Raw genomic sequence first — 27839 nt, forward strand, 5'->3', positions numbered from 1 at the left:
AATTGAAATGGCTGAAACAATACATACATATGCAATTTTTTTGGAAAACATAGATGCATTATAAATTAAGTATTTTATATTTTTATATAACTGTGGCTATTATAGGTAAAGCAATGATAACTGGACAATTTTCTGAGCAAATCAAGGATAATAGATGTGATTCTCATGTACAGTAAGGCTTGTTTTACTGTTCTGACAGTGCACAGTACACTTAAATTAAGTGTAAATTTACTTCCACTTTAAGGCCCCTTTATACTGCCACGGCGGCGTAAAGGGGCCTTTGTATAAATGAGAATCAGGCCCAACATTTCCGTCAAACTGTTTAAAAAATCTGTTTTGTGAATTGGAGGGTATAGGTACAAGAAATATGCCAATTGACTAGAGAAATCTTGATAGACCATATTTATACCTTCCTTCAAGCTATGTTAGCAAATCCATCCAATTCTTTATTTACAATGATGACTGTTACTGTGTTTGAGTGAAACCATATGGGAACCATATGGGAACTATTATTAACCATTAATGCAGGATTGAAAATTGTATTTGTAGTTAATGGGCTGTATGTATGCTTCATTTATCCAAAGCCAGAAGAAACATTATGGGAAGTTCCTGGGTATAACTGTAAAGGTTCACTGTTTGGAGAAGTTCTGTGTATCGATATAAGATACTTCAGAGTAGACCTGAACATTCATTCAGAATATGACTGGTTTAAAATACTTCTGTAATTTATATGTTCCAGTTATATTTATTTATATTTGTGTGTTTTTGGGGAGGTTACAAGCAATACTGAAAATTAAACCTGTTCATTAACGTTTGTGACGTGCACAAACACTTTAGCACTGTAGCTTCTTAACATTTGTCCTGCCATGATTTATTTGGAGGACTAAGTGAAGGTTACAGGATCGGGCCCTTAAAAACAAACAAATCTAGGATATTTGAGTCTTTCTGCCTGTTTTCATGTGTAATTGTTCTAACTTATGTATTTGATGACTTATTGAGTATGTGCAAAAAGAAAAGGAGTACTAGTGGCACCTTAGAGACTAACCAATTTATTTGAGCATAAGCTTTCGTGAGCTACAGCTCACTTCATCGGAAGCAACACGGCTGCTACTCTGAAACCTGAGTATGTGCAGGATATTTTTTGATGAGTGAACAAAACATTGTTTGTGTTTCGTACTTTGGCAAAGAATAAGCTATACCACCAGCAAAAATGATGTGATAAACAAAAAGCTGCTACAAGTATGAATCATTGAACGTGGATGTTCTTCGATTGTTAAGCTACAGCTATTTTAAAGTTTTGTTTTGTTTTATTTTGCAGTGGTCTGGGGGTGCACATAGCTATTGCCTAGGTGTCTCAAAGTAGATATAGAAAAGGCATTTTTTAACCACGTGCCTCAGATAAAAATCACTTTTTAAATAGGAGAAATGCAGAATTTTAGACCCATGGATTCCCCATTCTTTCCACAGACAGACTGATTCAAATGTTTCATATTCAGACTTCTTCGATTTGTAAAATACTGCAGTGTTCTAAATTCAAGAATTAATGTGTTCTAATAATCTAATTAGATTTATTGGATAACTTTTTGTTGGATCGTATTTGTTTTCTGCCTCAACAGAAAAAAATCAGTGTTATGGATACAGTTGATTTTTATTGGGAACTGTTAAACTTCCCAGTTTTTATTATATGAAGCATGTATTTCTTTTATATGACAAATCACAAAGATTAGGCATCATTAAACTGAAAGACTCACAATGTATAACTGCTCATATTTCAATTAAACAAGTACATTTACTTATTATTTTGCAGGTTAAATTTTTTCCGAGATGTTCCTGACTTCCAGGTACTGGCATGTGGTGGAGATGGAACAGTGGGTTGGATTTTGGATTGCATAGGTAATGAGGAGGTTTATTTATACTTGCTCTTGAGCTGTTATATTTGGAAATCTCTTTATAAGACTATATATCTTTTTTATCAGCTTGTGGAGCCAACAATTTCAAAACAACATTTCAGTCACTTTAAATGCTGATGGTCAGACTCTTTGAAGTATGAAATCCATTAGCTTTTAAAAGTTATTGTAATTGAAAATAATTAAGAACATCTAGAATACCCGGGTCACTAATTCCCATCTGGTATTATTTGGGTATCTACAGATTAGGGGTGGTAGAATTTGTTTAATTTTTGCTTCTGTCTCCTTTCTTCAACCTGAATCGAACGGGAACCATTTTCAAAGTTTAGGGCAGTTCCTGCAAGTTCCCTTTGGTCATCCCCTCCTTTCTATTACCATATTCTTGCTTTCTCTCTGTGACCTCCCAAATACCTTTGACAGGGTCTGTTTCATGGTAGAGTAGGTCTCCAGTCTCTGTGTAATGCCTCACTGGCACATGCTTTATTTAAAAGTTTAGATTCCTATAGTCAGTCAAATATTGTACATTTTGGAATGATCGAATGAAGGAGCCCCTGAGGTCATGAAATGTGAACTTTGTGAACCACTCAAGGCTTATGGGAGAAAATTGAGACTATTGGCACCAAGTGATTGGTTATTCAACCCTAGGAAGGCTCCAGAGAAAAGAGTTGGAGGTATGTGGTATTGGAGGTCATGAAAAGAGAGTGCGTGTTGATGGGGGAAGGCATAAGGGAGTCAGTTGGAGTTTTGATTAGGCGTTCTGGCTAGTGTGTGCTGTTGGGAGGTGTGGGGTAAGGCAAATGGACCACAGAACCTTTTGAAGTTAAGGGCAAAGTAGAGAAGACACCTTTCTAAACGAGATAAAAAGGTTTTGTAAAAACAAAATTGCCTAATAGCCATAAATCATTGTACCTCAATGATAAACATATTGCTGAAAGTGTAAAGTTTCTAAACTCTTCTCCTGTCATTAGGTAGTCACGGGGAATGCCTCAGATTTCCATGCAGTTTCCCTTCTATTATAGTGGAATTATCTCAACAAAATATTGTATTTTGGCTAAATATTGGCTTCCACAGCTTTGAGTAGTGCAGTCTCAGTAAGCAGGTTTTGGTTCAATCAAGCTCACAAATGCCAGAAAGAGATTATGATAGCCACAAGCTATGTACATAAAGTTTAGGAAACTATCTGCTCTGAGAAATAAATATCCTCTTCATTTGGAAATTCTTTCCCCCTCTCGTGCCCCCCCCCCATCTCACTGCCCCCAACATAAAAAGGAGAATCATAGTTTGGATCAAAGCAAGAGAAAATCCCAAATCTTTATCTAAGCAGTTTGAGCCTTTTAAACTGAACTTTTATTTTTTTCTAAAAAGCTTAGGGTTTTAAATTCCACTTGTAAATACCAAATCCTCCACAACCTTTCTGCAAAGATGACAGATAAATTGGTAAAATAACACCATGTTCCCCTCAGATCTACTGGATGTGTGAACTGGGTGAAAATTACTGTTAGTGTGCACTTCAACCTGTGTAATCAAATAGCTGATTAGAATAATAGAATATCAGGGTTGGAAGGGACCTCAGGAGGTCATCTAGTCCAACCCTCTCTCAAGGCAGGACCAATCCCCAACTAAATCATCCCAGCCAGGGCTTTGTCAAGCCTGACCTTAAAAACCTCTAAGGAAGGAGATTCCACCACCTCCCTAGGTAACGCATTCCAGTACTTCACTACCCTCCTAGTGAAAAAGTTTTTCCTAATATCCAACCTAAACCTCCCCCACTGTAATTTGAGACCATTACTCCTTGTTCTGTCATGTGCTACCATTGAGAACAGTCGAGATCCGTCCCCTTTGGAACCCCCTTTCAGGTAGTTGAAAGCAGCTATCAAATCCCCCCTCATTCTTCTCTTCCACAGACTAAACAATCCCAGTCCCCTCAGCCTCTCCTCATAAGTCATGTGTTCCAGTCCCCTAATCATTTTTGTTGCCTTCCGCTTTTGTTGCCTTTACGTTATTTTTGTTGCCTTTACCTTGTTCATGCAAATATCAGTTTAGGACTAGGCGTAATGCTAGTAATAATGCTGTTCATTACTACTAAATGTGTTTTGTGCACTGTTATTTGAAATTATTTGTTGTTTTGTGTTGCTGTAGTTGTGTATTTGAAATATGTGTATCTTAAATATTCTTTCTGAGTGAAATTTACTCCATTTCAAAGGGCCACAAAAGCCTGTCCACTCTGTGATAACCCTTTGTTGGAGTATGGGTGTGAGTGGAGCATGGAACTTTGTTTGGGGTGGGACTGCTGGATCTATGCTTATATCTTATGGACGCAATGAAAGGGGTATGTGTGGAGTCAAAAACTACTTGTGTTCCAGCCTGTAAACTTTCAAAGTACTGGTTTTCATACATAAAGCCCTCAACATTTTAGTCCCAGACTAACTTAGAGGCCTGATTACCCATCTCTGACTGAACACATAATCAGTGCTTATCCTGAATATTGGAACTTGATTTCCCAAGCTTCCGGGTGCTGGTTCCAGGGCACTTTGGGTGGTGGAGCCTCGTGGAATTCGCTCCATGTGGAAATACAATTAAACGTAAACTTGGCCACTGTAAGAAAAATCTACAAGGCTCAATTCTTTGCACATTCTCAGCTGATTAAATTCTGCTTTTCTAGCTGAGTGGTAAAGCTGAAAGCAACAGGGAGCATGGTGTTCAGTCTTAATGAGATCTTCAGTATCTCTGTTTAAGACAGATACCATATTCATGGGTGCCAAAAATGCCTGTAATAATAATAATAATGTAATTATAGATTGGAATAGTAGTAGTTGTGGAGGGGCTGCACTGCAGCCAATAAAATGCTTGTCTGTGGAGGGTAGAGTTTCCTTTGCAAAGCATGTTTCACTGAACTGTTAAATCAAAATCCAACCTGGTTAGCTTATCCATAATTTTAAGTAGTACATGTACAACTTAATTTTGGCTTATCAGTTTTTTATCGCTTTGATTGTGTATTTTTTTCTTTATTCACAGAGAAGGCAAATTTGCTTAAACATCCTCCAGTTGCTATTTTGCCTCTTGGGACTGGCAATGATTTAGCAAGATGTCTGAGATGGGGAGGAGGTAAACACGAGTTAAAATATATTGCATTATGTTGTTAAAAAAGAAACAGAAGTTTACTGACAAAATCTACTTGCAACATTGATTTCTCTCTTATGATGTGTGAAGACCCATTGTCAATTTTATTTCTTTGCCTCTTGGAATGAATTTTGAGTGTAAATATGGAGTAAAACTAGATTTTGGTCTCTAAATGGCACATCAAAATTCCTAATGGATAGTAAGGTCCATATTCTATTACTTTGCTTGTAACTCCCATTTCTGTCAATCAGAGCTCTATAGACTGAAGGAGAGTACAATATGATCATGAAGGTTTAAAGTAGCCTGGCTTTGTATCACCTTTATTGCATTTATTCACATGATGAGTACCTGGTAAAAGAGTAAACTTAAATGTAGGGAGAGGGTTTACTTCAAATGGCTAATAGTTTATTGTTTTCAATATATTCAGAAACATTAAAGAAAAATGCAAGTGTCAGGCCACACTAAACTAGTAGCTTTGATATGACTAGTCTTTGTTGTTCATTGCCTCTTCTCTCATCCCGGTGAAGATTCAAGACAATCAGCATGTTGGTGCCATCTACCAGAAAGCAAGGAGGCAAAGAATAGTGAAAGCAAGAGTATATGTAAATCTTTTCCTGGAAGCATGGAACCTTCCTTTCAGCTCTTTTAATAACTGCTTTCCATCCATGGCAGGATGAAAAGAGAAGAGCAAGCACAACCTGAAGACGAGGGACAAGAATAGGAAGGTTTCAGAGTAGCAGCCATGTTAGTCTGTATTCACAAAAAGAAAAGAAAAGAAAAGGAATAGAAAGGACTCAGCCAAGACTAGGCACCTGTCTGGTGGCTGTATCCCAGCTGCACAGGCTCACAACATCAGAAAGAATGTTGGAGAGACCCCTTCATGGGATCCAGCTGTGCAGACTTTCTCTCAGCAGGGGACTAATAGCTCTAGCTCAAATTTCTTATTCCCTCTAGACTCAGGGATTTGATCTCAACCTGCTGGTGTCCAGTGGATTTGGTTTGGGATCCAATGCTGATTCCATTTCAACTCTCCCTATGTCATTTCAGTCTGAATGCTGCCCTGTTTCTGGTGCTCTTTCAGCTTCTGCTGCTCTTTCCTTCTGTTTCCCTCACTCCTCATGCTTAAAATGTAAGTAATTTACAGGGATTATTTTATCTTCCCCCTCCTCTGTATCCTTCATTGGTTCCTGGGTGCAGATCTTTGTAACCCCACTCCAGTGTTGGCAAACTCTTCTGCAATGCAGTGGCTTTTATTCCTGCTCTGTGGAGAGTGCTTCTAGGCACTCTTTGCCTCCTGCAGATGTCTTTCTCACTTCTGCAAAATTGGTCATAGGTGGAAGGCTATCTTGATTTCTGTTTGGGTTTTCCTCCTCATTACTGGGTGTGCATGACCCCCCCACAATATTTTCCACTTATGAAAACCTCAGAAAACCATGGCCTCCTCCACAGGAGCAGGAAACAGGACCCCTACTTATGAAATCCAAGGCAAGCTTATCATTCGTGCCCTCTAACAGGTATGTAAGTAGGCAGTGAGTTGTGGGACAATGACTCCCTCAGATCTCATGACCCCTAAACCTAGACTTCATCTGTCAATTTGCTGTCAAAAATAGCTCTCCTTAGCAGGCACCCCTTCAGCACAGCATGCACATTGCTAGCTCCTGCCTGCATTCCTTTATATATTGGGCGCTGTGAGCACAGCTCCCACGTCTGGTCTTTCTTTGGGATCCTATTTCTGTTTTCTAAAAGAGTAGGCAATAAATGAGTATCTTGATTTTCAGATGTGCTGAGTTTCTGCAGCTTCCAGTGGGCCTGATGCAGCTCAGCTTTGTCTTACAGAGCAAGACAGTTTAGGTTTCACAAGGTTAGCTGCCTCCATCTCCACAGGGGTTGCAGCTCAGATTCACTTTCCCTTCCATCTTACTAATTGCAAGTGCTGGGTCCACAGACTCAAGTCTCTACATTCTTGCCCTCTGACCAGTGAGAGCAGGAATCTAGAACTCTAGGTTCCAGATCCACAGAGGAGTTAGGCACCTAAACCTAAGAGGTAGATGCCTAAACCTGTTTTTTTAGGCACAACTGACATCCACAAAACTCCTGCTTGGCTGCCACCTAACTGTGTAGGTGCCTAAACTCACTCAACGCCTATGTTTTTGCAGTAAAAGTTCCCTGGCACCTATGTTCCTGCCTCTAGGCATGCACACTGCTGCCTCATTCTAGGAGTCTGGATGCCTGTCTCCTGCCTAAGTCCCAGAGTGATCCACAAACCAAGGAAAGACAGGTGCTCCTCTGCCTAACTTGCATGCAGCGCCTGATACAGTATGTATGCTTACGCAGAGGCCACCTAATTCCACAAAACACAGCTGGGCGGGGACTTCCCTAATAATCTTTAGCCCAGTGGTTAGGGAACTTAACCTAGCATGTAGGAGACCCCCAGTCCTTCCTCTGCCTGATGAAGAGAAGGGATTTAAACATGGGTCTCACACTTCTCAGGTGAGTTCCCGAAGCATTGGGCTATAGCACATTCTGATGTGGGTCTCCCTCAATTTCTCCCATTGACATTGTTCCATTTTAATTAAATAATTGAACAATTAAATATTAATTGGGCCACAGAGAGAGTGAGATTGACCCTATAGCCTACTGGTCAGAGCATTTACCTAAGAGGTGGGAGATCCCTGTTCAAATCCCTTCGTATTAGGGAAAGGGGGGACATAAACTGGGGTCTCCCAATCCCAATCTAACCACAGACTAAAGGTTATAAAGGAGATCCTCCTCCCTTCCCTTTCTTCTCTCACCTGTTTTATGTGAAGTTAGGTGTCCTCTGAGCATGCATACCAGGTCAGGACCTGCATGCAAGTTAGACAGAGGAACACTTATCTTCCTGTAGTTTGTGGATCGCTAGCAGAGATAGGCACCTCCCTGCAGCCAGGAGATGGGTGCCTATCTCTGAGAGAGGGAGGCGGGGCTTAGGACACACTCCTCTCATCAGCATCTCAAATTGGCTAGCTTGGGCAGCTCCCCGCCTAGCTTGCTGGCAGTTCAAAGGTGCCCTTCTCTCCTCATTGATTCTACATGGAGCTTACAAGCCTGACTCTGTCTTTTGTGGATGACAGTGTTCTTCCTGTGATGCTCCAGACACTGAACATCGCAACGCCTAAGTCCTGGATCTAGGTTTCTCCATCCTCTTTTCCTTTGTTTAATAGGAATTTCTGTTGGTCTCTGATACTGGGGGGGGGGAGGCTCATCTTCCTAATCCTTCTCTCCTTAGAGGCTGTTTTCCCTCCTGTTTTTTCTGTTGTAGCTCAGGCAGGTTGTATTGTCTGTTGGTTCATTTGGAACTGCTGTTCTCTTGTCAGTCACTGGGTGAAATTCATTTTAGTTCTTCTACTCCACGGTGACAGGTTGCCCTTCAACTGTGTGTGTGTGTGTTTCTTTGCTGTGGTATCTCTCCCCATCAGAAGGCTCTCTGGAGAAATCTCAATAGCTTGCATGCTACAATGCTCCCTTTTGAGTTACAATGTCTGTTGAGTATCCAGACATTTCAGGGACTTTTTAGCTCCCTCTCTGGTGCCTTTTCAGTGCATGATAACTGTCCACTTCCCAAGCCTTAGACAGAACAATCTGGTAGGTCAGGCTTATCTTCTCCCTAATTCCTGCTTAGACAGTCCCTCTTGATGGAAGATATTTTTAAATCATTTGCCTTTGCTAATGGAAAGAGGTAAAAATAACTATGACATTGTTTAAAAATATTGATGAACATTTCATCCCCAAAATGGATTTGATACATGAATCAGCATGCTTTTACCAAGTGTGCAAAGGTCTGGAGAAGGAATGGAAGCCTTGATAAATGGTCCTATATAAGTAAGCAGAACATCATTAAGGTATCAGTAGGGAAGAATACCAGAGAAACTGTCTAGAAGGTGCAATTTTAAATAAAAAGAGTTTTATTAGACTTCTCAAAAACCTTACCCAGCCCCCTTCAGCGAAACATTTTGCTACAAACTTAGAGACAGTATGCATATCTCATGCTGCTGTGTCTCAGGAATGGAATACCACATTTCAGACATTTTGTTCTCTCAGCTTCTATGACCATTCTTACTGATAGCCAAAACTTCCTCTATAGATTTTTTGAGGTCTCTGTATTGTCCCTTAGATTTGCTGCTCTTGTTGATTTTCTACAGAGGTTGGACTTACCTCTCCTCTTAGATTCTTTACTTGTAGATCTCAGACCTAACCGTCATTTTTTCCAGATCAGCATTGAATATATTGGGGGGGGGAGGGGGAGAGAGCGAGAACTGCTTTTATCTGTGATGCAGTGAGAGCAATGGCAAAGCTCTTAGTAGGTCAATGTCTTGTTCTATACTATTTTGCATTGTATAGCACCTTCTCTCTTTGCATCTTAGAGAACTTTTTTTCAAATATTAATGAGTCAGTTCTCACACATCACCCAGAGGTAGATTATTGTGTCCCTGTTTTGTCAATGGTGAGCATGAGGCGTGGATGTGTGGGGTAACTTGCCCATTGTCTCATGGGAGGTATGTTGCAGTGCTGCTTGCGACAGAGCCTTATATGGCTCATGACTTTGTCTGTATAGAGAATCAGACGTTGGCTTCACTTTACGAGCTCCAGACACTCTTTTCCTCAAAAGCATTGAGTGCAGCCCCATGCCTCGGTTCTCAAATCTATTTTTTTTTCTCCAGTGTGAGAGAGAATGAAAGGGGATCCAGTTTAGACTTCTGTTCCCTTATCCTTGGGGAAAGGAAGTTAAATTAAGAGGCATCCTTTCTTTTTATGCCATCTGTAAGGATCTTTTTCAGTGTTTTGATCTGTCTCCAGATTCCATGACAAGTATTCTGGTCTTAGGCCTTACACCCTCTTACTGGGATCCCTTCTGTGGGACAGGTAAAAAGAGTTTATCCCTTTCCTAAACTCCCTTTAATTCCCTGGAAGTTATGCAAGATCAGAGTTTAGAGTGGACAAGGCAGTCACTATTCAGGTTTTTCCCCACCTGGCCTTGTAGATTCTGCCCTCCAAGTCCCTGGATCTAGTGATGGTGCACATGTGGACCGTTTCAATCTGCCCTGATTTCCTCTTCTAGGGTCTAGTCCCCTACCTCAACTCTATCTTCCTCTACTTTATGGCCTAGAGGATGAATGAAACAAGTTCATAGAGAAAGGAAGTATATTGACTTTAATACCTGCAAGCCATTGATCAAGAACATTAATCATGGGTCTTGATGGCCTTTTTTAATTGCTGTGCATGCAGGCATACCACACCTTCAAGCTTTCTGTTCAAAAAGTCTCACAGTTTTTTTTTATCTGAGGTCATCAGTGCCTGAAATTCCCCTCTCTGTATTCAGGTTTCAGCTATCTTGGCCAGAGTTAAATGGAATTTTTCATGCCATACTGATGCCTCCATTTTTAAAAATGCCCTCTTCTTATGGGAACTAGTTTTCAGAAATGTTAGCGCTCAATGAGACTTGCCAACTGTGGTCCAGAATTGGGATATGTATGAAAAGTTTTCTTGCATTTGTTGACTGTGAAAGTGGCTCTATTAATTGTTATACCCCTGTTCAGCGTATTGGATAATTATTGTTCTTCCTAATTATCACTGTCCAGTTGTCACTAGCTCTAGATCGATTTTGGAATTCCACATGAATGAGTCTGTGGTCTTGCCAACCCTGTGTTTGAATCCCTCCAATTCCTTTGAGAAGAAACTTTTTTTCTGGATGTAAAAAGAGGTTTTTTTAGATTTTACCTGCACCATATATAGCCCATGAGAAGGGTGAAGAGTCTGTCCATTCCCATGAACCAAGGCATAGGTCTCTGGCTTCCATGCAGCTGTCAGTTGTTGACTAAATCAATTATTAATCTGATTTGTAGATGGGGAAGACTCCACCTCTGCCACTGAAAGCCCACTGTACTCTGGGTATATTCTTCCTCCTGTGCTGAAAAGGCCAACATAATTTCAGTGGAAATGTGCAAGGCCATTACATGGTTCTTGCTTTCCACTTTAATCATATACTGTCTATCTTACATACCCATCACCAGAGTGTGAGTGCCTTCTACTAGGAGAACGTTAACAGCAGAGGCAAACTTAGCTTGTAAGGCTCCCCAAACCAACCCCCTCTGACGCATCTGTGTGCTATGTCTGATGATTGTCTGGAATCTCCTGCAAGATGGAAGAAGATGGAGACAAAGATGGGGACAATGGAAAATTACTCACTTGTGATTAAATTTGTCAAGTTCCCTCCTCTTCTCCCATCCGGCAACCTTCTCTCTTTTCCCTTGTTCTGAGTTATCCCATCTGGACTGAGAGATATCAGTTGAAATTTACTGATCAGATGGTGGGAAGAGTCAGTGCTCTTTATTCTCGGTCTTTCACTATTCTTTGCCTCCTAGCTTCCTGGTAAACAGCACCATAACACTGATTTTCTGAACCATCCATAGGATGGGAGAAAAGATGAGACCTCTGCAAACTGAATTTCCAGTGAGTGATTTTCCCTTCTCAAAGATACACACTCCAGGCATGGAGTATAAATAGTGAAACAAGTAACTATGGTACTCAGAGAATCAGATGCACTGCTGCTGTATGTGGAGGGTGGCAATATGTAGCTATGCCACTACATATCAGTGTAGATCACAATTGAAAGAGTCTAGGAGGGGTTTGAATGGCTTTGGACACACTCATTGCAACAGTAGGACTTTGCACCAATCAATGGATGTGGTTGCCTGTGTTCATGGCAACTACTATCTGCAGATTGGTTCAAAACATTCACACCTACTTGGTTTTAAAACTAATGGGGGTCTCAGATCTGATGTATTTGCAGAGATAAAAATAACTGTTGGTACTCGTCACCCTCTACCATACCTTTAACAGCAAGTAGACCCATTGCTTGGTTTGGACATACGATTTTACTGCTGACACTGGTGGTGACCCAGCATGGACATACTCTTGTCTACATGCACTTACTCTTGCTTTGGAGAAGGAGTAAATCCATGGATCTAGGGTTGCTGCTGCACAGCCATTTTGTCTGAACAGCATATGAAGCTGGTCAGTGAAGTCCCCTTTTCCTGTTGTGCAGGGTGTAGCTTCTTGGGGCTCTGCAGATGGTAATTAAGTCCATTTCTACCCAATACAATGTATGGTGCAGTCAGTATTCTAGTGGAGGGCCTATTTAGTTACCAGAAGTGCCAGGCAAGTGGTCTACTCATAGGAGTAGACTTCTATATCCACAGGATCAGGCCTAAGGTATGTGCCCATTGGGAAGAGGAAGGGAGGATGCATAGAATAAAAGTGGATGCACCATACTTCATTTATTATACTAACACCACACTTTATTAGGGTTATGCTAAGTAACCCTATGTTCGGGAAAAATCACTGCTATAATTTCTATTTAGAAAACACAGATTTCTATTTAGAAAACACACAGGGACTTGTATTGCTGCTGTCAAAAGCTGAGCACACCAACAGCAAAGTGACTCAACGTCTGGATGAACTTTCCAGACTGTAATCAAAATATGGAAAACCAGTTAATCTGCTGATCACTATCCTTCTCAGTTCGGAATGGTTTCCAGGCATTTGGTTGTGTTACCACAAATCTCTTTGGAAACTTTGACAAAAGCGATAGACACATGAACAGAAGTTTTAACTCCTCAGCATACTGTCATACTTTCTTAGGGCACTGCCTCTGCTCTTTTAACCTCTGTACGTATATTTTGAAATGAAAGTATTTTACATGTTAACATTCACTGTATAGCATAAACATGCTGCAAAGTTTAGCTTGGTGGTGTCTGAATACAATCAGGTAACTGCTGGAAAATTCCAGTTAGTAGATCAAATCTGCTCACAGTTACACTGAGTGTAAATCCAAAGTCTATTGAAATCAGTGAAGTCATTTTAAGTTTATATTGATATGGCTGAGTGCAGAAGTTAGCATTGTATTTACATTTCCCTTAATTATAGTTACTGGAAGATTGGTAATGGAGAAAAATATAATTCTGTGCTTCAGGTTTTATATGTGCAGATACAATTTTCCTAACTAGGAATGGGGGTAACATCAGCAGAGTTTGTCACATTTATTAAAAACCATCATGTTCACCCTTTGCTAGGATATGAAGGTGAGAATCTGATGAAGATCTTGAAAGACATTGAGAACAGCACAGAGATCTTGCTGGACAGATGGAAATTTGAAGTCATACCCAATGATAAAGATGAGAAAGGCGACCCAGTGCCTTACAGCATCATCAATAATTACTTTTCTATTGGTGTGGTAAGAAACTCATGCTTACCCTTCAGTGATATTTTTTTCTGTTCTGAATAAATGTATGCATGCGTGTCTCAGAGTGAAGAATGACTGGCTAGAGATCATTTATGATGTCATTTTGCTAGTAAAATGAATACATAGGTGACTGACAACGATTTGCATAAATTTACTTTCACATTCAAACTAGAATTATTTTTCAGAATCTTCCACCCACCTATGTATAGAGGAGAAAGTCATGTTGTTCTTAATGGTGTGATGAGCAGCTGCAGTACTAAATTAGGAGTGTCACTATAAAGACCCCATAAAATATAAAAGAAGACTAAGCATTATTAACCCCTCTTAGTCACCTTGTCTGTTAATATTCACACATTCAAAATCATACTGAAGAACAGTGGGGGGGAGGGGTTCATTAGTACTTATTTAAGTTTGCTGCTTCTTCCCCTTCCCCTCTCCTTTACTCTGCTATCAGATCATCAGTGTAATTCTCAAATAAAGAGAATCTTTTTGGTTCAATCCCATACATGTGAATTCACAGAATCTTCCATTCTGGAAAGTACTTTGCACAACTCTTCATTTCTTCCACATTGTGGCCTGTTTCTGCTCCATGGGAGTCAAAGTTGGGGGGTGGGGAGGGGGAGAGAGATCGCCATTGGCTTTATTGAAAGTAGGATTTGGTCCCTAGGTTTATTGGATCACCAGTAGGTGGTATGCGTTGTTCTGAAAGGTTCATTCTTAGTACAGGCACTGCTAAGTCTGATTTTTCCCACATCTTCACAGTGGTTTAAACGAATGTCAGTCAAGGTGGCAAAGTTATCCATTATTTGGATAATGCAACAGCTTCCCTGATAAGTGACCCAGGATATTTGGCCTTTCTTTCTTCAGAGGAGCCCTGGATGGTCCACAGTCTGCTCTCAAATTTTCTGGGTCTCCCCTTTTTAGCACAGGGGATCTGTGTTCTGTTTCTGTGAGGGCAGAGACTCTGCTAGCTACCAGGCCTCTTCCTGTGTCTTCCTGGGACTCAGAAGCTCAACAACTGGCTCCCTTCCTAGGGCTCCCTACTACTGAGGAGCAGTGCTGCTCCAGCCCAAATCAGCTCCTTAACCCCTTCCACCCTGGTGCGGTGTTTATCCACCCCATCATAGGGACAGAAGAGAATGTTAAGTATGTAAGCAGGTTATGCTATTCATGTTTAATTTTGCTACCTCATATATATGTGACAAAAGGGATATTAAGATGAACAGCTTCCCAATTAAGGGTGATATAGTGTGATTATGTATAGGAACTTAGAACTCTACTTTCAGAAAATGCTTGATGAGAGAGAATAGCACATGTGGAGGAAGGAAACAAGTCTGAATGCTGCACTGTCTTGGCTTTTTCTCTTTTCAAGCCTGAACACTGAATGCATACCATTTTCACAGGAGACAGCAGAAAAGATCCCAGCAGCTCATGGTGGCTCTGCACCTTTCTCCCCTCTTCCCTCTTGTGGAGAGTGGGTCAGCTCCTCCTCCCTCCTCCTTTAATCCTTCAACATCAGGCCTGGGAAGGAGTAGAAGGAGCCACTTCTGGAGTTTCTTTGCCCCAGGTTTGGGGCTGGGAGTTAAAGAGCTCCTGGAAATGGCCTCCTCCAGGGCTGGGGCTGGGGATAGTGAAGATACTGCTATGGCGATGGGAGAGCTTCTTCTGTTGGCATAGTTAATCCACCTCCACGAGAGGCGGTAGCTATGTTGACCGGGGCAGGGCAGGGGGGCTCTCCTGTTGACATACGCTGTCTACACCAAGGGTTGTGTTGGTTTAACTGCGTCGCTCAGGGGTGTGGATTTTTCACAAGCGACATAGTTATCCTGATGTAAGCATATAGTATAGACTTGGCCTAAAGAGCTCCTGGAGCTGTAGAGGAGCGAAGGTATGTAGAGGCAGCAAGGAACAGATGGTGGGGAGTTGGCAGGGGGTGCAGAATTGATGTGAGGATGGATGGGCAAAGTTGATGTGGGGCTGGGGACACACAAATTAATTGATGGAGCTCCGAAGGGGTACAGTATCGATATGGGCAGGGAGCTATCATTAATTGATATGGGGTTGGAGGATGGGCAGATGTAAGCCTGGTGGAGTGTCATTGGATGATCCGAGGAATGGAAAACCTGTCTTATGAAAGGAGACTCAAAGAGCTTGGCTTGTTTAGCCTAACCAAAAGAAGGCTGAGAAGAGATATGACTTCTCTCTATAAATATATCAGAGGGATAAATACCATGGAGGGAGAAGAATTATTTAAACTCAGTACCAGTGTGGACACAAGAACAAATGGATATAAACTGGCCATCAGGAAGTTTAGACTTGAAATTAGACAAAGGTTTCTAATCATCAGAGGAGTGAAGTTCTGGAACAGCCTTCCAAGGGAAGCAGTGGGGGCAAAAGACATATCGGGCTTCAAGACAAAGCTTGATAAGTTTATGGAGGAGATGATATGATGGGATAGCCTAATTTTGGCAATTAATTGATCTTTGACTCCTCGCGGTAGATATGCCCAATGGCCTGTGATGGGATGTTAGATGGGGTGGGATCTGAGTTACTACAGAGAATTCTTCCCTGGGTGTCTGACTGGTAAAACTTGCCCACATGCTCAGGGTTTAGCTGATCGCCATATTTGGGGTCAGGAAGGAATTTTCCCCCAGGGCAGGTTTTTTCTTTCCTCTGCAGCGTGGGGCACGGGTCACTTGCTGGAGGATTCTCTGCACCTTGAAGTATTTAAATCACGATTTGAGGACTTCAATAGCTCAGACATAAGTTAGGGTTTTTTTACAGGAGTTGGTGGGTGATTTTCTGTGGCCTTGTTGTGTTGTGCAGGTCAGACTAGACGATCATAATGGTCCCTTCTGATCTTAGTCTATGAATTAATTAGTTGGCATTTTGGGACTTTGGGGAAGCTGTAAGCCCCACACCATTAGGCAGCACTTCATACAGATTTTTGTAATTTGATCTCCCTCAGGTCTTCTAGCAGGAACTCCTGAGCGAGGGCCAAAACCACCTTATTCTGGAGAGTTGGCAACACTGTAACTACCCTGGCTGGGATGATTTAGCTGGGGATTGGTTCTGCTTTGAGCAGGGGGTTGGACTAGATGACCTCCGGAGGTCCCTTCCAACCCTGATATTCTGTGATTCTATGATACCCTACACATGCTGGGGATGAGCAATGGGAGTTCAGAAATCAGAAGACAGATCAGAAACATAACATTATTTAAAAAAAAAAAAAATCTCATAATTTTGGGGGTCTGACTCAAGATCTTTCAACTTTTGGAGTAGACATTTCTGCTTCCTCAAGGTGTGTAACAGTTGGAACACTAAGAACACCTGGTGACAGCCCTCTTTGGAACAAGGATCACCATACCCATCTCAAACACACAATTGATTTCGGAATGAGTATCCTTCAGCAATATCCAGTTTTGTTGGACCATCAAAGGGAATTTTGCATTCACTGGTATCTTATATTTGTTATGCAAACAATGTGAAGTTGTAGAAGTGGGTAAGTAAACAAATAGGGTTTTCTTAGAGTGACATAAATGACAGCAGCCTAAACAAGCATAAATTCAGTGTATGCATTTGTGTAGCTCCAATTGACTTCAGTTGTAGCTCCTCATACACCATTATTTTATTTTGCATTTATGTATATAATGCTACTGTAGGAAATTGTGCTAAGATTTGTGCTAAGATTAGACTCTTACACTGGGAATTCCAAAAGCACACTTAGCACAGTGGCAACCATTGTATAGAGTTGCATTTAATTGAAATGCAGGGCCGGCTACCTTCCTTTCACACAGGGTATATTGAGGTCCAAATGGAACCTTGCGACAATGCAAAAATGTTTAAGTGCTACCATTCTGATTTGGTGGCATTGTAAACACACTTAGCCCCAGTGTAAGTACAGGTGCAGAAGACTGGTAAATTTGTGACTTTATCTCCAGATGTAGAACTAATGGTCCATGTGCAAATGGCAATGCAAGTACTCAATCAAACTGAATCAGGTTTCTTTGCTAATACCAATAGATACTCAGCCCTAATGCCAAAACAGTGCTTGTGCTAGTCAAGCACCTTAGCCCTGTTCTGTTTTCACAACATGCAATATTGATTTCTTAACAACTCTTAATCATCCTAGTTAATTCTAATTTGGATAGTTTTCAACCAAAAAAATCTGCATTGCAAGTATATATGAGTAAGGCAGTGAGAAGATTCAAAAATATCTGGAAATATTCTCCAGGTTCCATGAGAAACAACTCAGTAATACATGCTGTTTAAAAAAAAAAAAAAGAGAAAAAAAAAGTCGTCATAATGAGTGGAAGCCTCATTCATATTAGTACTGTTGATGAACTGAAATCAGTATGTGTTTCCTGCAAAATTGTCAGAAGGTAGCAAAGGTTCACAACAAAGACAAGTGTACTTTTACGATACATAATATATTACCAACCAAATGCACTATCAAATAGATATTTGCACGGTCATGATTTACTATTCCTCAGCTTTAGCAAGTCACTAACAGCGTCTTATTCTGCCAATGTAAAAAAAAATATGACTGCTTACTTCTTATAATCATAAAGTTGCAGTTATGGTTCTAGCTCCCCATCACTATCTCCTAAGTTGTCAGCATCCTCTTCCTTTACATTTTCTTCATTCATTTCAGCAGAAGTGAAGGAAAATCTCAGTTAAAACAACTTGGGGGCATATTTTATTCTTGTTCTATCTGCGGACTTCCTGCTGACATCTATGAGACATTTATGTAGAGACAGGAGTTTTAATCAAAGGGCTAATATAGATTTTAGTCAATAATGGCAGAGTCTAAATATGATAGTCATCTAGCTGACAGTAATGGTCTCACAGTGTACTGTTCAATCTTGTACTCCACCTACCTCTTTCAGACTATACTGATTTCTACAAAGTACGATATTGTCATTCATAATATTCAGGTACAGTATTATTTTTCGGTTTGTCTTGACATGGGTTCATGGAAAATAGATCCTGTCAAACAAATGTGTTACATATTACAAGTTTGGTTGATAAAGGTAATAGTGTTGATGTAATATACTTAGCCATCTGTAAGGTTTTTGATTTGGTACCTCACAACATTTTGATTAAAAAAGTAGAACTATATAAAATTAACATGGCACACATTAAATGGATTAAAAGCCGGGTAACTGACAGGTCTCAAAATGTAACCATGCACAGGGAATTTCATAGAGTGGGAGTGTTTCTAGTGGGGTCCAGCAGGGATCAGTTCTTGACCTACACTATTTAATATTTTTACCAGTGACTTGGAAGAAAGCATAAAATCATCACTGAAAGTTTGCAAATCACACAAAAATTGGGGGAATGGCAAATAATGAAGAGGACAGGTCACTGACTGAGAGCGATCTGGATCGCTTGGTAAGCTAGGCACAAACAAACAGTTTGCACTCTCACATAGCTAAGTGTAAATGTATACATCTAGGAACAAATAAATACTAGGCAATACTTATTAGGCAATGGAGGACTATATCCCCAGAAGCAGTGACTGAAAAAGATTTGAGGGCGGGTAGAGAATAATCAGCTGAACATGATCTCCCTGTGCAACAGGAGAATCTTGTGCAGGAGTTAGAGAGGTTTTCTTGCCTTTATATTTGACACTGGTGTGACTGATGCTGGAACACTGTGTCCAGTTTTGGTGTTCATAGTTCAAGAAGGATGTTGATAAATTGGAGAGGGTACAGAGAAGAGCCACGAGAATGATTAAAGGATTAGAAAACCTGCCTTGTAGTGGTAGACTCCAGGAGCTTAATCTATTTAGTTTAACAAAGGGAAGGTTAAGGGTTGACTTGATTAGAGTCTATAAGTATCTAGATAGGGAACAAATATTTGATAATGGTCTCTTGAGTTTAGCAGAGAAAGGTCTAACACAATTCAATGGCTAGAAGTTGAAGCTAGACAAGTGTGAGCTTAAATCCCATTGATGAATGTGAGATTCATGCACATGCTTAATTTAAAGCCAGTGCTTAAGTGCTTTGCTGAATTGGAATGAACATAAACATGTGCTTTAGTGTTTGCTGAATCAGGGCCAAAATGTGTACCGGTTGCTAACAGAATGCTATGATATTTTGCATTATTTCTCTATCAGAAAGAAGATTACACTACAAAATAAACAATATTATCCCTCTGATACAACGCACTTCTGATTAAAAAAAGAAAGAAAGCTAAATTAGAAAAAGAACAGTTCATCTATTAACAAATGTGGATTTTTATAAAAAGTGCCATATTAGTAAAGGGTAAATCATATGCTAGACCTAAATCCTGCAGCCTAATCTTCATGAGTGAACCGCTTGCACCCATGCAGAGTCTTGTTGATGGAGATGGGGCTCTGACGTGATCCCGGAGTCCATTCATACAGATCCTGTTATAGGGTAGAGCCTTGAAATGATTGCCTCAAATACACAGTTGTGTTAGTCTGATCTTTAACTGGCTTGTTTAATTTGACCATTAAAATGATTAACTCATTTAACAAATTTCACTTGTTTGGTTGGATGAATTGTCCTTACTCCACTTCGGCTTTTTCACTACGCTGATCAATTTCCATTTATTTAACAAAAAATAGCCTTTTTGACCTACACAAAAAAAAAAAAAAATTCCCAACAAGAAAAGAATAGAAGTTGAAAACTGAATTCCTTCAGTAGACGGTTTCAGTTTTTGGTTAATTTTTTTTATATATAAATATGTTAGGTTTTGTCAGACAAGAAGAAGAAATGAACTATAAAGGCTCTTTATACACCCCACCCAAAAAAGTGGTGGTGTTTTTTGGAAACCCCAAAAATGTAGTAAATTCTGGGGATATTTTTTTTAAAATTTCCCACACACAAAAATTGGCAGTTTTTAATCAGCTCTACTTCTAACATATGGAACCGCAGATCATTATAGCAGATAGGGATGGTAAAGACCTTTTAGACTGTCAGTCCATCTTTTTGCAAAAGAAGATAATTCCCCACAGCACATTTTCTAGTGTTTTTGGACAGTTTATTATAAAAAAAAAATCCCAAGCAGTTGGACTTCTACCATTTCCATTGCTTATTTTTCTTGCCAGCAGGATATTCTTCCACAAAATTTGCCAATTTTTCCCACCTTTTATTTACATACCATTGGTCCTTCATAAATCTCTATCACAGTCAATAATTCCTCTCCCCACTGTCCCAAAGTACTGTGTGTGCATGCATATTGTGTGCTGTCACGTACACATTACAATTACCTGAAAAGTATTGTAGGTTTGTACTGGGGGGCTAACCGGACCAGTGTGTGCCTATAATTCCTGTTATTCCCCTTCATGCTAGCACTGAGGTGGATTGAATAACAGAAGAGATACATAGATGAGAGCTTGTGTGTGTGTGTGTGCGCACACGCATTCATGTGCACATAAATATACAGAAGAACCACAATTTTACAAATACCAGTCTTACAAATGACCAGTTATACCCAACCATTTTTCTCAATGCGTGGAAAAGATCTCATAATCAGAAGTGAAGTAGATAAAGAACAAATCAACATCCCTTCACATTTTGAGGCTTCAGTGCATTGAAAATTGTTTTGTAGTGGTTTAACAGACAGGAAGAAAGTGATGCAGTGCACCACCCTGCAACTTATGTACCACATTTACCATAATTTTGAGATGTTAAATTTTATGCAATTTTCTATTTCTTGAACCCCTCAATCCTGAATTAGTTTAAAAAACTGTTCCTGACACCAACTTTTCCCTTAGTATTCTAAAGAAATGATCAATATTTGCTTATTATTGTTTTTATTTAACTTTCTACAAGTAGATTAATATATTGGTTTGCAGTTTGAACGAAAAATGGAAGTCTCTTCTTTTCAGATTTATGAGTAATGTATGCAATTTTTATCATTGATTGCTCATTCCTGTCATGTAAAATCATTCTCGCATCCCAGAGGCAAAGACAAGAAGGTGAGTTGTTTCCTATAAGTAGTAAAATCTATAAGTGGAACTGTTGGAAAAGCATGCAGCATACTCCTAAATCCTTGTCTTTAACTTGTAAAGAATTTTGAAAATACATTTTATAGAATTTTTCTGAGGTGGTTTATATTAAATTTAATGATTGATACATTTAATTGCATTAAATTAAATGTAGAGAGATGTTGTGGATAGAAGTGTAGAAAACTAAACCTAAGCTTTCCTACTGTTTTTTATATCTAACTTTAATTTAGTTGGTAGAAAATTTGAAACTTGCAAAGTCCTTTTGTATTGTGCAGGGTTGGGTTTTTTGGATTTTTTGTTTTGTATTTTTAAAGCTAGATGTTACAAAACAATTTAGCCAGCAACTACAGTGTCACAAGTGACAATGATAAATGAGAGTGGATGGCTAAAGACATTAATCTGCAACAAGATTAGAACACATCCTTAGGTAAATGCAACTAAATCAGCTATGTAGTGCATAATTAACTTACATATATATTAGTCTAAGTACAATATTACTCTTTATATATGTAAGGTATTGTTATCTCCGTATGAAATTTGTAATGTACTAAGTAAAGATTACCAGTTTATCATAGTACTTCATTCATAGTATTATAATGTATGATGTATATTCCTCTTGTTAATGTTATTCTTAGTAATTCTTGAAGGAAATGTGATATCCTTCCATATATGGCATGTATGATTGGTTTTTTTTCATATATATAAGAAGAAAAGTGTGTGGAATTGTATCAAATCAGGGGACATTGCATCTTCCTCTAGTCCTTAGGCTGATTTCGTAATTCCTCTTGTTAGTAATGGCATGAATTTTGTGAGTCCAAAAGAATGATAAAGTGAAGGACCAACAATAGCATATATCAAGGTCAAGAATATTGTGGTTAAGCAGGGAGTTTGGTCTTGAGTCTCACTGAGCTGTAGGTAAGAAGAGGCTCAGATAATAGAGAAAATGGCCTTGAAGAGGGAGGCAGAGATTGTGGGAGAAAATATGAGTGGAAATGGAGGTGAAGTAGAGAAATTAAGCCCAAGGCAATGTGTTTGTAGAAAAGAGCGTGGTGTTCAGAAAGTGAGTTAGTCATGGTGAAATAGAAGATGAAAAACCGAACTGAAAGAGACAGACTGGCCAGAGAGAGAGAAAGAGAACCTTGAGATTTTGCATGTAGAGAAAGAGGTAAAAAAAACAGACATAGAGCGTGAGATCTGAAATGGGCATGACTGAGCCCTCAGGGGAAAAAAAAAAAAGGGATATCATAGGTGAGAACAGCATCTAAAACAGAACTTTGGGAATGGTACAAACCCAACAGACATGGGAACCAGGAAACAGAGAAAATTTATTCAAGAAAGAAAGAAAGATTTAGCCCTGGCAGATTTTTTATATGTGAGGATTTTTTTTCATGTCACAAAATGTATAATTATATATATTATTGATTTTTTTATTAATACTACGTGGGGGTAATGGGGATAAATATACCCTATTGTCTTAAAATCTCCAAGGGCCTAGAATTTGTTGACATTTGCATTATTTACATGGCTAAGGAGTTTACATTCTAACTGAAGTTCCAGTGGTACAAAAATATTCTTCATATCTCCAGAACTGCATGTTTTCTACATTTTTATGGCGAAATCCCAAAAGGAACATGATTTAACTAAAAGTGGGCAGATTTAGCCAAGAAACAGTTAGTTGTATGCTACCATCTGAACCAGGTGGATCTAGAGGCAAATTACTGAACATAATTTATTCCAGGCCCTTGTTGGAACAATTTGTGCTCAGGAGACTCTGCAGACTCGCAGTCATTAGAGAGCTGCCTTGCTGTATGTGATTTTACAGCTCCTTTAGTTAAACTAGAGATCCACATGCAAAATTTATCACATCCTTTGTATTTGTGACAATTCCTGGAGGACTAAAGGTCCATAAAACCAATAATGGGTTACAATTATAGATAGATAGATAGATAGATATGGTTCTAATTGTGACAAGGATGCATTATTTTTAATGTTATATTAAATAAAACTTCTCCCATTTCCCTCCTCCTAGCTGTCTATATGTTCAAAACTTGCACTTCTTTGTTATGACAAAATTATGACATGCACTTAAAATTCAGGTATTAATAATCATTATGTGACATGCTTCACTCAGAATTATGCCGCATGCACAAAAGTGCAGCCGCTTCTAATGCAAATGCTTTGGCTCACAGTGGTCAGATATATTGTAATTCTATGCTTTGTCTACATTGTCACTATATGGCATAAGAGAAATATGAGGAGGGATATATTTCTTTCTCACACGTATTCTCTAACTCTTGGACTCTTAAAGTTTCAGCCAAAGATTGCTCGAACTAATGTAATGCTAATTTCAATTGTTATGCTAAACAATGTTACATTGACTTTAAAAAATCTAGAGACCATTTTAAAAAGGATAGCTGGAATGAGGTGCATAAAAGAGTCAAAAGAAGGTAAATATAGGGCAATCTATGTGAATATAAGAATAATAATATAAATAGGTTAAGCACTGTATCTTTGCCAGGCACCATACGAGTACGATATCATGAAATATGTTTTATGGAAGCTCCATAGATAGCTTTGAGCTGAGTTTTGTGGTTGAATCCCTCCAATATATCTGAAGAATACAGCATATCCTCCCCAAAATTACAACACTTCTTGGGTGCAGAATGAATTTTAATCAGTTAAGGAAAGGTCATACTCTGCTTTTGCATCTGAGCATCCCCCATCACTGCTACTACCATCATCACGTGTGTGGAGAGGACAGTACAGTGGGCAGGGCCAATTGATCAGGACACGCAAGAGAATGAAGACACAGACCCAAGGAGTCCCAAGGGTGGAATCAAGGCAACAGGCTCAAACTTTATTAACTTTAATCACACTAAAAGTGGGAGACCCTCCCCTGTAATGTATATGTTGTTTGGCTGCAGTGTGCCTTAAGCCATACAACTACAACAAATGAGAGCTGGCATCCTTAACTAAATCTCCCTGTTTACGTATTTATAACATTACTGAAGACAGGATTCAGCTCTAATGTTGAATCCTCCTAATTTCCCACACAAGAGGGGTTGAGGGTGTAGATTAGCAGTGCTCCAGTCAGTGAAAAATGTAAGATCACCATGTGCTCCACAAGCTAATGGGGTCCATGCCAGCCAAAACCTGGGTCTTGTGCTCAGGTTTACCCCAAGAACTGACCATCTAAAACTTCTTTCCATCACTGCCACAAGTTGCAAAAAATATTATTCAATGTATATTTCCACTTACTAACTTACTATGTATATTACCCCTTCCTAATTTATTCAATTATCATTACTATCCCTTATCCTCATCATCCTAACCAACCAGGCCTCTGAGAGGAAAGGAAAAAAACAACAACCAGACATCTTGCCAATCTTCGCTAGAGAGAAAACCTCATTCCTGGTCAGACCCAAAGCAAGCCTTGAAGCCCAGCTCTGATGTCCACGGCAGCATTTGGGCACCTAATGCAGGCCCAGGAGAGTTTTAACTGATGGAGAGGACTCAGAGGGAGCTTGTCAGCTACCTCTCCTCCTGTGAACTAGCTTAATATGTGACTGAAAGAGATGGAGACTCTCCCCTTCAGCCTTTCCCCCACCCACAGGCAAGCTCCATGTGAGTTCTCAGCAAGAAGTGGAAGTGGCACAGGCTCCCAGAACACCAAAGGCACATCCTCCCATCTAACAAAGCCCATCTCCTTGCAGGACCAGTAGACTTCCTCCACCTCTACTAAGATGGGGTAGGGGAGAGGTGGGAGGCGTCCTTACCTAATAAACCACAATGCAGAGGGAATCTTCAGGCAAATTAATATATCCTCTGTAATGCTCCCAATGGCGACACACAAGTAGGAGTACCAACCTCAAGGCAGACTGTTAAAAATGAGACACAAACCTCTAATTTGTTTTGAGCTCAGATTTCAGCAACGAACTGCCTCAAGTGCAAACTCCTCCAGCACTTTAACAGCCTTCACATGGAGTCACTTATAGTCTCCTTAGGTATTCTAGTCTGTCTTGTCACCCGTGTTAGTGTATCTTTGTGGTAGATGGCTTGTTATGCTAAGAATCACAGCAATATTCAGGTTACTCCTGATCCCAAAGGACCAGGCACTTACCTCAGGTCAGGTGCGCTTTTGGTCTCACACCAAAGACAATGACAACACTTGTAGCCAATTATATAGTAAACTATATTAAGATTTTATAAATAGGAAAAGGAAATTAGAGTTATTTACAGGATTAAGACAAGCAAACAGATGCACAAATGAGTTAGTTTTAGATTTCAAAAGGTAATACAGACTTCTCTAATCAGCAAGCTGCATATGACCTTTAGGACTAACCCACGGTAAGCAGCTGGGGATCTCTTGCTTAAGTCAAAAAACACCCGGTCCCCCCCAGAATCCAAGTAACGTAGAGAGCCTTAGTTCCTTTGGTTTGGGGTTTCTGTCCCTTTCCTTCCATGTGCTCTGAACTGAAAACACAGCTAATGGGAGGAGCCCACTGGCTTGACTTCTTTTCATGGGGAGTGGAGCAGAACAACAATAAGACGTCTTTAGTCATTTTGTTGATGGTTTCTCAATCCAGATGTAGGGAGTTTCCAGTTGTGAGATCCACCCAACACCCATCTGGTATCCATTAGTCTCCTCTTTCAGGAGGGGCACAACAATTTCTGTAGAAGAGCAGCTCTGCGTGATAATTAATGTCCCTGTGCTGTATGGTGAGTCATACAGTTACAGAGGCTCACAATACAACTGTTCAATTATTGCATTACAGTATGGAACACAGATATTACAAGTAAGATTAATGCAGGCAGAAACTCACAAACATTTGACAGAGTCCAAACAGTAAACGTTTTCTTATAATTCGAGTACCTGTTTTACCAATATTAACCCACACCTGAGCTGGACAGATTCCAGCTATATATATGTTAATATTCGGTTGAGACAATGGTGACTTTGGCATGAGCTGGCAGTTGCTCTGCCAGCATCAGACCCTGCTGTAGCCCATGATTCCTATCTGTTAGTTGGGTAACAATATAAAATTTCTCCTTAGACTTAGAAATTGTTCCTACTCCCACTGTATCAATGGGAGTTTTACTATTGATTTTACAGGTAACAGTATAATTACTTTTCTATTTGATCATTTCTGCAGTTTTAAATAAAAATGTTATGAGAGAGAGAGAGAAATACCACAAGTGTTTTAAATGTTTGAAAGTAATAAGCTATTTTAAACCTCTAAAGGCGGTGGGGGAGAGAGTATTTCCAGGACAAGTTTCCTAGGTCCAGGTGATTATGGTATATGTTCAAAAAGTAGCTTTCTCAGACTCAGGTTATTATATATCTTTGAAGAATGTGGACTAATTTTTTGAAGGGAAAAAATAAACTTAACAATGGGGGTCTAATGAGAAAAATAATTTTCTGAAAGCAACTGTGATCATTTTTTGAAGTTATTAGATTAATAAGTACAGCCTTCATCAGATGACATTTCCCAACTTAGGAGGGTTATTGACATTTTGATATGAGACCGAGAGGCCTTAAATGAGATCTCAATCAAAAGTAATATTTAGATAATGATACATGAATTCACAAATGCTAGTCAAATAAAATGCTGTAGTCCATTTTGGCCTCTGCCTTATGGGAAACTGCACAGGTTACCAGATGAACAAGATCAGTGAATGTCTACTAATAACCTCTCATTTTACTGTCTAATTATGTCTGGCTAATTGTATGAGATAATGTTTGAAGCTGAGTCTTACAATGTAACTTAATCCATCACCCAGACAAATCCCATGGAAGAGATACATACCACTTCAGATATTAAAAATTGCTACTCATGTTGAATGTACAGTATTTTCAATGTTTGATTTGATGGTAGTGGGCCTTACATTCCTCTCCCATGCAAAAGTGTGTTGGGAAACAAATGACTGTAGAACCTGAAGGGTTAAAAGCCATTGCTGATGTAATAACCTGGTATATGGATTTGTGTACAGGCCCAAAGTCCAGAGTTTGGTCAAGAGGTCAGAGGCCTAGCAAATAGTAATTAGCTAAGAGAAAGCAAAGATAACCTTGTTTTTGTTAAGCTATGCCTGGTCAGCAAAACCTGGTCAGATGTTGGGGGCAATAATTGTGACTTATTCAAAGTTGCAAATAGAACAAAGAAGCCCTGTTTCTGTTGTGTTAGTTTTTTCTGTAGGGAGATGTTCTTCCCACACATCCAACCTTGAATTTATGAAAAGTGTGGAACATGTCAATATAAGATATGGCCTCCTCTCACCTCCCTTTCCCAGGAACCAATGCCTGCCTTAAAACACAAATAAGCAACTTGAAAGACAATCTTTATTGCCATATACTTTCACTGTTTCTTTGCTTTTACCCCTAGATATGTATCTGTTAAACAATCAAAGGAGCTACTTCATTCCTATAAACCCCAAATTAAATTCAACATATATTCTATACTAATACATTTATTAAAGTACTAATTAAATGCTAAATGTTAATTTGTTAACATTAAGACCATGTAACCTTTTGACCACTGGCTACTGTGCTATCATG

General features: G+C 39.5%; 1 protein-coding gene across 6 annotated transcripts in view; it reads left to right on the plus strand.

Moving 5' to 3' along the window:
• DGKB (diacylglycerol kinase beta) overlaps window positions 1–27839 on the plus strand; it is a 440036-nt gene that overhangs the window by 179044 nt on the left and 233153 nt on the right. For all 6 annotated transcript variants that reach the window (XM_077809368.1, XM_077809370.1, XM_077809373.1 and 3 more), the window contains 3 exons: window positions 1808–1893; window positions 4923–5012; window positions 13136–13296. In XM_077809368.1, coding sequence (XP_077665494.1) covers window positions 1808–1893; window positions 4923–5012; window positions 13136–13296 — 337 coding nt within the window. The remainder of the gene's footprint in view (window positions 1–1807; window positions 1894–4922; window positions 5013–13135; window positions 13297–27839) is intronic.

The sequence above is a fragment of the Eretmochelys imbricata genome, chromosome 2, assembly GCF_965152235.1.
Source record: "Eretmochelys imbricata isolate rEreImb1 chromosome 2, rEreImb1.hap1, whole genome shotgun sequence".
Taxonomy (NCBI): Eukaryota; Metazoa; Chordata; order Testudines; family Cheloniidae; genus Eretmochelys; species Eretmochelys imbricata.